Raw genomic sequence first — 9,943 nt, forward strand, 5'->3', positions numbered from 1 at the left:
AAAAAGCCATCGCCATCTGCTGCAAACATGGAGTGAACCACACTCACATCTTCTCTATGCCAGAAAGCTGCTATAAAGCCTGGAATATATTTCCTATAGTGATAAAATGTCAGTTCTAGTAAACGGGAGACACTGCCCCTAAAATAATCCTATCCCATAAAACCTTCTACATTGAGCGCAAGGAGGGAAGTTAAGTTATTTTCTATCCCCCCCCAAAAAAACAAGCGAGGCGGCAAAGGGTTAATAGAGCTAGTTAAACTGTGTGGCGCTGTAGGCAGTGAAACGCTGCCCCTCCTGCTCTATTTGTGCGGCAGGTATCTGCACATCAATGCATTACCAGCTAATGTGACAGCGCTGATCGCATTACCACAGCAGGGGCAGCAGCTGATAGCTGGCACATACACAGGGAAATTACATTACCGCTGTCTGTCTCCCAATCCCAGCCAGAGGGCACATCCCAGACTGCGTCTTCCACTCCGCGTGTCACATCTCCTACCCCACAGCACGCTATGGCGCATATCTGCATGCAGATGAATTCTTACTTTATTGCTCTAGTACCTTCCAGCTATTATTACACTTCACTTTATTCTATGTTTGTTTTTTATGTCATTACCGGAGAATAATCACAACCTCAACGTCTTTATTATATCCGAGTGATAAGCGACCTGGCTGCGTGAAAGTGATTATCCTGGCATCCGTTTTTCACAAATCCTCGTAAAGTCTATGAATGATCCGTTAAAAATCATTTTTGACTAGGACACGCTCTACCTCTCAATGGATTGGTCACAAGTTACATAAAAATGACGTCTTTGGTCGCTGATCAAATAAAAATGAATGCATTTAGCTCAGTCGTGTGCCGCGCACATGTCATATGGCACATACCGATACTCGTGTGCTGCTGGCAGGGGGCAAATACTATTTACATGACAAATAACAGCATCCCTTTAACCCATTCAGGACCAGGCCATTTTTTCGCTTTCGTGTTTCCATTTTTCACTCCCTGCCTTCCAAAAGTAATAACTTTTTTTATATTTCCATTTGCATAGTAATAAGAGGGCTTCTTTTTTGCAGGACAAATTATATTTCCTAATGAAACTTTTTGTGAAAATGGGAAAAAAAATTGATTTTCATGGAATTAGCTAAAATGCTGTAATGGCATGTTATTACAGGCCTTGTTTTTATGTAATTAGCGTTACTATATATATATATATATATATATATATATATATATATATATATATATATGTGTGTGTGTGTGTATGGAGCTGTCTGTATGGGTTCTACTGAAAAAAACAGCAGTCTTATAGGGGCTTCTTACTCCTTGGTCAACAAGGTGTTTGGCATATTATGACTTAAGGGTGGCTCAGGATTCCTCAAAAAGTGCCAAAATTACAACCAAAGTTGGATATAAAATTCTGGGGCACAATAAGGTGACTACAATATAGTAAAATATAAAAGAAATAGTAAAAATATAGTAAAATTTAAGTTAAACTAAAGCTTCTAAAGATACACTAAATCCATTATACAACTGAAATCATTACATGAAAACTGATGTTTCTTTACCTTCCTACCTGTTACAGTATACAGATACATGTTAAATATCCTATATATTAGTTGAACACTTCACATTCAGTTTGGCCAGCCATCTAATGTGTATGGGGACTCCTGACCTCAGATGGTGAGGGGACAAGGCAGAAGGGTCAGGGCAAGCATGCATGTGTATAAGGGAGTGGAATGAGATAAGTGAATTTCTCTGATTAAAAAGGAAGATTAAAAAGGATTATCGTGATAATGAAAAGCGCCATCCTATCTCTAGGCGGTGGCTGGTATTGCAGCTGAACACCACCATCGTTTAACTAACTTCAATGGTCAAGTTTCTATATTTATTAAAAAAATGGATTTAATGTAATAAACAGAAATTCTGAATATTCTATGACAATTTATTAAGGGGGCTTATTATATAGAGATTCTAGATCTCCTTTATAATCCAGCTGTTGCTTGGGTGCAGTATGAGTAATTGAAAACGTAAATACTTGTTCTTGGAAATTTGGGGGGCACAATAAGATAAGAGAGATATCTACAATAATACTAATGAGGGTAATTTAAGGGTTTGGATGGTCGGGAGGCTCCATAGCTAAAGGGCTAGGGTCGGGGATCAATATGACTCATGCTATGTGTCGTATTATACATCTTACCTCAAACACTTTCAGAGTGCGAGATAGAGATGATGGCTTATTTCCTTTAAGAGTAAAGAGCAGGTTGACAATGGCTTTTCCATCCTTCTCCTCAAATACCAGGGGGTCAGTGCACTCTCCAGCCTCTGCCGCTGCTGCCGCCGCTTCCCGTTCCTTCCGGGCATCTTCTATTAAACTCTGTCTTCTGCCCAAGAACCTCGGAGACTAGAAAGGCAACAATCATCATCAGTGACCAAATTCAGGAAAGTATAGACTTCATAATCCTGCAAGGAACAACGACTGATAATAATACAATCCCTTATAAGGAGTATTGCAGTTAGGGAGACATTTTTTTTAATTTTGTTACTCCCAATGGGATTTATTTCTCCTTCTTCAGATCAACACTGCAGAGTAATGGTTGGATTCCTAACTTTTTCGTCCGGACTATATTTTATATATTACTATTAATTATATTGCTTGTTGAATTGTTTTATATAGTTTTCCTCATCATAAGCCGCCCCCCCAAGACTTGAAGTATTTATAGTCCTGACTTTTGCTTTTGTACCAAATCCATGTTATACGAAAGTCGCAAAATGTTTAAGAGAGGATCATGGCCCCACACCACAGTAATTCATACAAATCATCCCCCCAAATCTCCAGGCTGCTGCCTGACTGATAAAGGGTTACCTTATTTCTGGCACTGAGAACAAAAGATCGGGTATGTTTGAATCCAACTTCCCAGTCCTTCCAAACTCTATCATTTGTTGTGGGGGATTAGTCACTTAATAGAAAAGTGACAATTTTTAGACATTGTCATTGACATTGACATTGGACATACACATCAAACAACTATGTGCTTGTTTGGCCAAGAGCTATCTCTTCTTTTTACCAGATCTGCCATCTAATTGGTACCAATTATCTTTTATGAATAACCAATCATTACAAAACATGGGGGAAATTCATTAATCACCTGCGCCAGATTTCTGGCAAATTTGCACCCCCCTAAAATGCATTTTGACATATTTAACAAGACTTTTAGAACATTTTTTCCCACTTCTCCGAAGTGTCCTCACAGTGTATGGCCCAGATGTATTCCACTTTATGCCTATACAGAGGGATACGTTGCCTGGGGACCCCCCTGGATGCGTGGGAAGACGTGTACATTGCCGGCCCCAATGAATGGGGTGTTTCCCCAATGATGTCACTGGTCTCCCTTTTGCTGATACGATTGGGGAGGCTGTGAGGAGGGATGCAATATGCATCATTGGCTTCCCATAGCCGTCCATTGCCTCTTCTGAGAACGTATGTCACTAAGCCGGAGGCCGCAGGTTGAAAAGACGTAGCTTCCTACATCTTTCCATCTTGCATTTTTTGATGGACAGGACCTGGAGTGAACCCACCTTTAGACTTCAATAGATTTATCTTCACAATGATGAATCTGGCACAGAGTAAGATTAGTGTTGTCGAGCTCTGCACTGTCAAACAGTGCAACACATCAATGAATTCCCTGCCCACTGTATCAGATTTCTAGAGGTCTGAAAATACTTAAAACACTTATGTTATATACCCTATGTACAGGCAATCCTCAGGTTACGTACCAGATAGTACTGTAGGCTTGTTCTAAAGTTCAATTTGTATGTAAGTTGTAACTTATATATTTTGTAACACCAAAGTAATAGAATATTCCAAGTTTTGTCATGGAACAAGGATTAACAGTAGAGTTTATTGTACCTGATATAACATTCAGTATATTACCAGCATCCAGAGAGCTTCATCACAGGGTACAGTGGACAGAGAGGTCTGCCTGTAACTGGAGGTCATCTGCAAGTCAGGTGTTAATAAGTCGGGGACTGCCTGTATTTTATATATTCATAAGATAATTTTATATATCCTTAAGATATCCCAAAATCTTCACTAAGTGAGTACAGAAACTTTTGTGCTAACAGAACATGGGTCAATTAAACACGGATGAGTGGAGGAAGAGCTTGGAAACAGAGGCCACTGTAGATTTCATGTTTTTCAACTGTTATTTGGCAAACAGCAGATATTTACCAAGTTCCAGGCTTTTCTCCAGTATTTTTCACCTAGGTCCCTGTAAATAAGATGGCGGCTGATGGCTGGTTCAAGCAGCAAAATTTTTATTTATTAAATTAATTATTTTATTCTCTTCCCCTATAAAGAATGGCTGGACCATTATACAAGCTCTTGTGTCACCCCCTCATCCTCATAGTCTGTAAGCTCTAGTGTGCAGGGCCCTCACTCCTATTGTTCCATATGACTGTTTGTACTCTGTAATGTAATATTATATATGTATATGTCCCCTATGATTTGTAAAGCGCTACGGAATTTGATGGCGCTATATAAATAAAGGTTATTATTATTATTATTATTTCAATTGGAAGTATAAACTGTAATTGGCAAAGTCCAGAGAGTTGTGGCAAATGATTTGTACTTGTACTGGTCCATGGTTCTGAGTGATCAACCCCAATGTTGTGTCTGATGTTTATATTGAAAATGTTAAATTAGTTACAAACCAACACGGACACCTCAAGTAAGGTCCACGGAGGAGAAAAGTGGAGTTATGCAACTGCGTAATGATTTGTATTCCTGTGTGTCCTAGTGGATTAATACCTAATTTTCTATCTTTTTGTTGTCAGTTAAATGGACTCCATACAGACGTCATCCATGTGTATGTGCAGTCCATTTTTCAAATACCAATGGGCACAAAAAAGAAGATTACAGAAGGTTGAGGCATGTAAAAAAAACAGATGTAACATGTACTGTCTTTTCTGGTCTAAAAAACAAATACTGTATTTCATGAAGAGTCACTAGAGTATAAGTTTGGCCTCAACTAGAACGTGCAATTCAGTTCAGGAAACCAGTCCATAGATGAGATGTCCAAGAGTTAAAATTGATACAAAAGAGAGTCAAACAACTGGCACGCTGCAGTATCTATGGTAAATTATGAGGAAAACTCAAAAGAAATACATTCATGTAGTCTATATATTCTATAGTTTATATACACGCAGTCCCCAATTTAAGGATACCCAATTTACTGATGACCCCTAGTTACAGATGGACCTCACTCCCCACTGTGACCTCTGGGTAAAGGTCTCATTACACCTAAGTGCAGGGGGAACAACAGAAGGCTTCAAAAAAGTCTCTGCCCATATAATTCTATATCATTCTTGTTTGCCACACCCATATCCATTTCTGTCTGAAATGTCACTGTACAACATTTCAGAGTATTAAAAAAAAAAATCACTTTTTAAAACTGACATTAAAAACCTGACAATAATTTGTACATTTCAGGTTTGATCAAAAACTCCTTGCAACCATATCACCTTCCAACCATTCAAGCAAGGTAACATTAACCAAGGCGTCCCAGTAAAAATCTAGACCAGTGGTGGCGAACCTATGGCACTGGTGCCAGAGGCGGCACTCGGAGCCCTCTCTGTGGGCACCCGGGCCATCGCCCCAGCATGAAGTTCACCAGACAGGACTCAAAGAATCTTCCTGGAGAATCTCCCTACAATGATAGGCGAATTGCCCTCCTCCTTTCAACTGCATTGGTGTCTTTAGGAGGCTGAACGATTGAAAGCTGTCAAAGAACAAGGAGAAATAAATTACTGCTTAAATTGCAGTGCTGGCACTTTGCAATAAAAAAGTGGCTTTTGGTTGAAGTTTGGGCACTCAGGCTCTAAACGGCTCGCCATCACTGATCTAGACCAACATAACTACTGTCTTGTCATTGACTTGTTCTTTTTGAGAGGTTTTAAATTTGAATATGTGCCCCCATACCAAAATGAATCCCACTGACAAAGAGTCATGTCATTTCTTGATTTAACCAGTTGCCAATAGTATGAAGTATAGACATCATTTATAAGCCAACTTCTGCGTAAAGGGGCACTGAATATTTAGATGGCACAGTATCCTCTTCAATAAGAAAACAGTGAGGGACCTTTTGCACAAATTAAAGTTTCATTTGTACTCCAAAATTAAAATTAAAATAGTCGGTCATCCATGATGTTGGTGTTGAGTATGTGAATAAAATAAAAGCATAGTACTATAAAGTTACAAGAAAGTTTATGAATAAACCAAAGTATTAGCAGATTTCCAACAGCAATTTTTGAGGATTTTCTTTGCAGCCCCATGCTTGGGAATAGCAGATAGCATAATTACAGATAAAGGGGATAAAGCGGATATACTGTAAATCTATTACATTCTAAAAATTTGGACCATGTACATCCCCCAGCAAAGCCGTGATGTTAAAAGCTACCGACCTTTATTAGTATACAGATTTATCATACAAAAAAGTTTTATGCAACAAAAACCTTTCAGAACAGAAGTTATATACTTAAGGACACCTGACTTACAGACGGCCCCTAGTTACAGACGGACCTCTAGTAAAGCTCTCTGGATACTTTACTATAGTCCCAGGCTGCAATGATCAGCTGTAAGGTGTCTGTAATGAAGCTTTATTGATAATCCTTGTTCCCATAACAGAAAACAATTTTGAAAATCCAAATGTCACTGGGACAAAAACATTGATGTCTGGAGCTATAATTATAAAATCTTAAGAACAAACCGAAATCTTTTAACGCAACTGCCTGTATATCCATTGTAACAATCATCAGAAGAGATGATCAGTGCCTAAAAGGGAATGTCCAAGACTAGGAAGAAGTGACTGCGTTCTTCTAAAAAAGCACAAATCTTGTCCCAAAGTGTGGATAGATCTACAGCTAATAGTTCCCTTCAGTGGAGTTGAGCTGTAGTACCAGACACCCCCGTACGCAGGTGTGGCACTGGAATATAATAGTACCCACTGTTTTCTTATCCTCAACATAAGATATTACACAGCAGTAAATTTTAATATATGTAGTACATATAAAAATGCATAAAAACAAGAAAAAGTATTTTCACCTGAAAGCAACATAACAATATAAAATAAGCTAAAGTACAAACTGTAAAATATGATGCTAAGCCTCTTACCAGAATAGCCTCAGCCTGTTTGGGATCAAGCTCAGAGACAGCTCTTCTGAAGCTTTTCCCAGCAGATCCGGAGATGTTTGGTGTTGGCATCACTACTATTGTAGAAGTGTGTTCCCTGCACCTGCTACAAGCCCCAGGCTTTTATAGTGCTAGTCTGACGTCACCGCTCCCCCCCCCCCCCCCCCCCCCACAACATCTCAGCCTGAGGGAGGAGGACGGACAGTGGTCCTTTAGAATATCTCCCGCAGATCATCACTTGATGTGTAAGTGTTGCCTTCTTACCCAACACCTGCAGATTATCTCACCCAGTATACTGTGCAGCTCCACATCAGCTTGGGAGTGAATAGGTGACTTTTAGTGCCTCTATTTCCATACTAATAACTTACTATTAGTAACTTAACGTTACGTTATTTTTATAGACCTCAGTTTGTGTCATTTTTGCTGAAGTAAAATCAAAGTCAAAAGCTGGAATTATTAAAGATTTTCAAAACCTAAAAGTCCATATCACCTCCTATCAAACAAAATGTAAAAATAGTTATTTCCCGAGGTGAAAACTGTAGAAAAAAGACTTTTAACTGTCTGAATAGTCACCATTTTCACCATTTTGTCACAATTGAATTTGAATAAAAATTGATTAAAGGGTTGTACAGTCCCCACAATAGAATCAAAAAGTCAGATTGTCCTGAAAAAAGTAACAGCATCCATTAAAGTTATAGTATATGGTGATTCGGAAAAAAAACATTCTTGAGAGGTTTCAATGTTTTTTGAAGGTGTTAAAACATAACAAAAACTATAGGCATCTACTTGATTGTACTGACCAAAAGCATAAAGGAGAGGTCTCACATGGAGCTCAAACTAAAAGGCGTGAATACGAAGACCCTAAGAAAATGGCACAATTCAGTTTTTTGGTCAATTTCACCTCCCTTGGAATTTGACATGGGATATTAAATATTGACACTAGAAAGTTTATATTGTCCTGTGGAAAACAAGCTCTCACACAACTCTGTAAACAGAACAAATAAAAAAAGTTATGACTTTTGGTTGAGGAGTCAAAAACCCCCCCAAAAGAGCCAGGTTATGAAGGGACCAAGGTCACAACCTGCCATTTGGAGGGCTCAGCTCAGATGATGTCATTTTAAGGTTAAAGAGAAATAGTGAATTCTCCTTATTTGTCTAGTTTACTTATCCCCCCTGAATAATTCTAAAGTGTTTCTCTAAATATAAAACCAGGTAAATGGGTAAATGGGGCTTATTTTCAAGGGATGTCTTATTTTTTTCCATGAACAAAAATCCATTTTTATTCTTGAAATAAATATCCGGGTGAATCCCTGGATTGCATTGATACCAAACCCTTTTGCTATGGTCCCATCCCAAGGTATTTATATCTCATTGTCCAAGCATGCTAGAACCTAGGGGGCACTTTGATCCCCTGGTTTCCTGATTCCAAAAATGTATTTGCCCTTTGGCTGAGGTGGACCAAAACTCTATAACTGTCCCTAACCAAAATATTGGTCTGAGATTTTATAATCCTTTGTCTTCTGGTTTCAGAAGTCTCCTTAAGCCTTTCGGAGTTGCTGTGGCTGCAAAAGGTGTTAGTTAATAGCTAGCTCCTACAGAGCCAGAGTCCCTCTGCAGCCTTTGTAGTAGGAAGTTAGGGATATTAATGGCTTGATGAACAGGACAAAACCTGGCATGTGAATCTCCCTTGTACATGTATGTTCATCACAATATCTGGCATGTGAATCTCCCTTGTTCATCACACCATCTAGTTCAGTGAGCAGACAATGTGGTTAGATTATCAGGGTACAAGGTTTGTATACACTTTCAATTACCTTCTGAACATTGTACTAGTATCTGACACATAGAAAGAGGGAGCAAACAGATCAGAGATGATGAGATCCATGAGCTGCCTATTACACACAATGACACTCTCATCTCTCCTACATCTCTGCGATTCCACAACACAATAGATCTGCTGTGCCTTCTTCCCCCGATAAAGAACTTATGTGTCTGTAGCTTGTAGTTCTTCTCATGCTGCTGTTAGCAGGAAGTCAGTGTATGTGTGAGTGATAACTCCGTCCTGGATTGCACGGGGCTAGAGTGCAGGGAGCAAAGAGAGAGAAACTCAGCTCCACGGCCCCAAATCTCTGATGCATGTATTTCACAAATACAGCAAGTGGCAGGTTCCTATAGAGCCTTAGAAACTATCTGACACCCTTCTCTTATCTAAAAATTGTTTCCCTCATATCCCCATAAAATCAGTTATAAACTTGCCTGGTATCTAGGGATCCATAGAGTGAGTCAGGGGGCGTTGCCTAACGTCATGTGATCAGGGTGATGACATCACAGGTTCTTTATCCTCTTAACATTAGCAAAATGTACCCAAATATCTGACCACGTACATCACAGTAGCCTGTATGGACTTCTACTCCTCTCCATGCAGGTTGCTGTGATTTCGTGCCTTTCTCAGCCTTTTCCAGAGAACGCATACATAAATAAACAAAAAATTAAAACGTTTGAGGTATTTCCGCTTTTCAAAATGTCCAGAACATTATTTTTTTTTCATGGCTAAGAATTGGTTCAGTCACAGGCAGTTGTCACACAGTCACAAATACCAAGTGTCTTTTACTTTTCTATAAAGACTCTAAAATCAAACCAAAACCAGTGCAGATTTTGTTGCATAAAAATTCACAGTTCTATAGGACTCCCATTTCTCACCTATCCCATGTTTTTCGTGGGTACAAAGTTAGACTTTCTTTTTCTACATATTTTGCCTT

The 9,943-nt window shown here is 39.0% G+C and overlaps 1 protein-coding gene across 2 annotated transcripts in view; it reads right to left on the minus strand.

Annotated features, from left to right (window-relative positions):
• TH (tyrosine hydroxylase) overlaps window positions 1-7,269 on the minus strand; it is a 32,867-nt gene extending 25,598 nt beyond the window's left edge. For both annotated transcript variants that reach the window (XR_011849018.1, XM_072118113.1), the window contains exons 1-2: window positions 7,167-7,269; window positions 2,196-2,399 (exon numbers count right to left, since the gene is read on the minus strand). Coding sequence is in view for 1 of the 2 variants with exons in the window: in XM_072118113.1 (XP_071974214.1) it covers window positions 2,196-2,399; window positions 7,167-7,256 (294 nt within the window). In the remaining variant the exon portion in view is untranslated. The remainder of the gene's footprint in view (window positions 1-2,195; window positions 2,400-7,166) is intronic.
• Window positions 7,270-9,943: the final 2,674 nt, after the last annotated feature.

This window comes from Engystomops pustulosus, chromosome 7 (assembly GCF_040894005.1).
Source record: "Engystomops pustulosus chromosome 7, aEngPut4.maternal, whole genome shotgun sequence".
Classification (NCBI taxonomy): domain Eukaryota; kingdom Metazoa; phylum Chordata; class Amphibia; order Anura; family Leptodactylidae; genus Engystomops; species Engystomops pustulosus.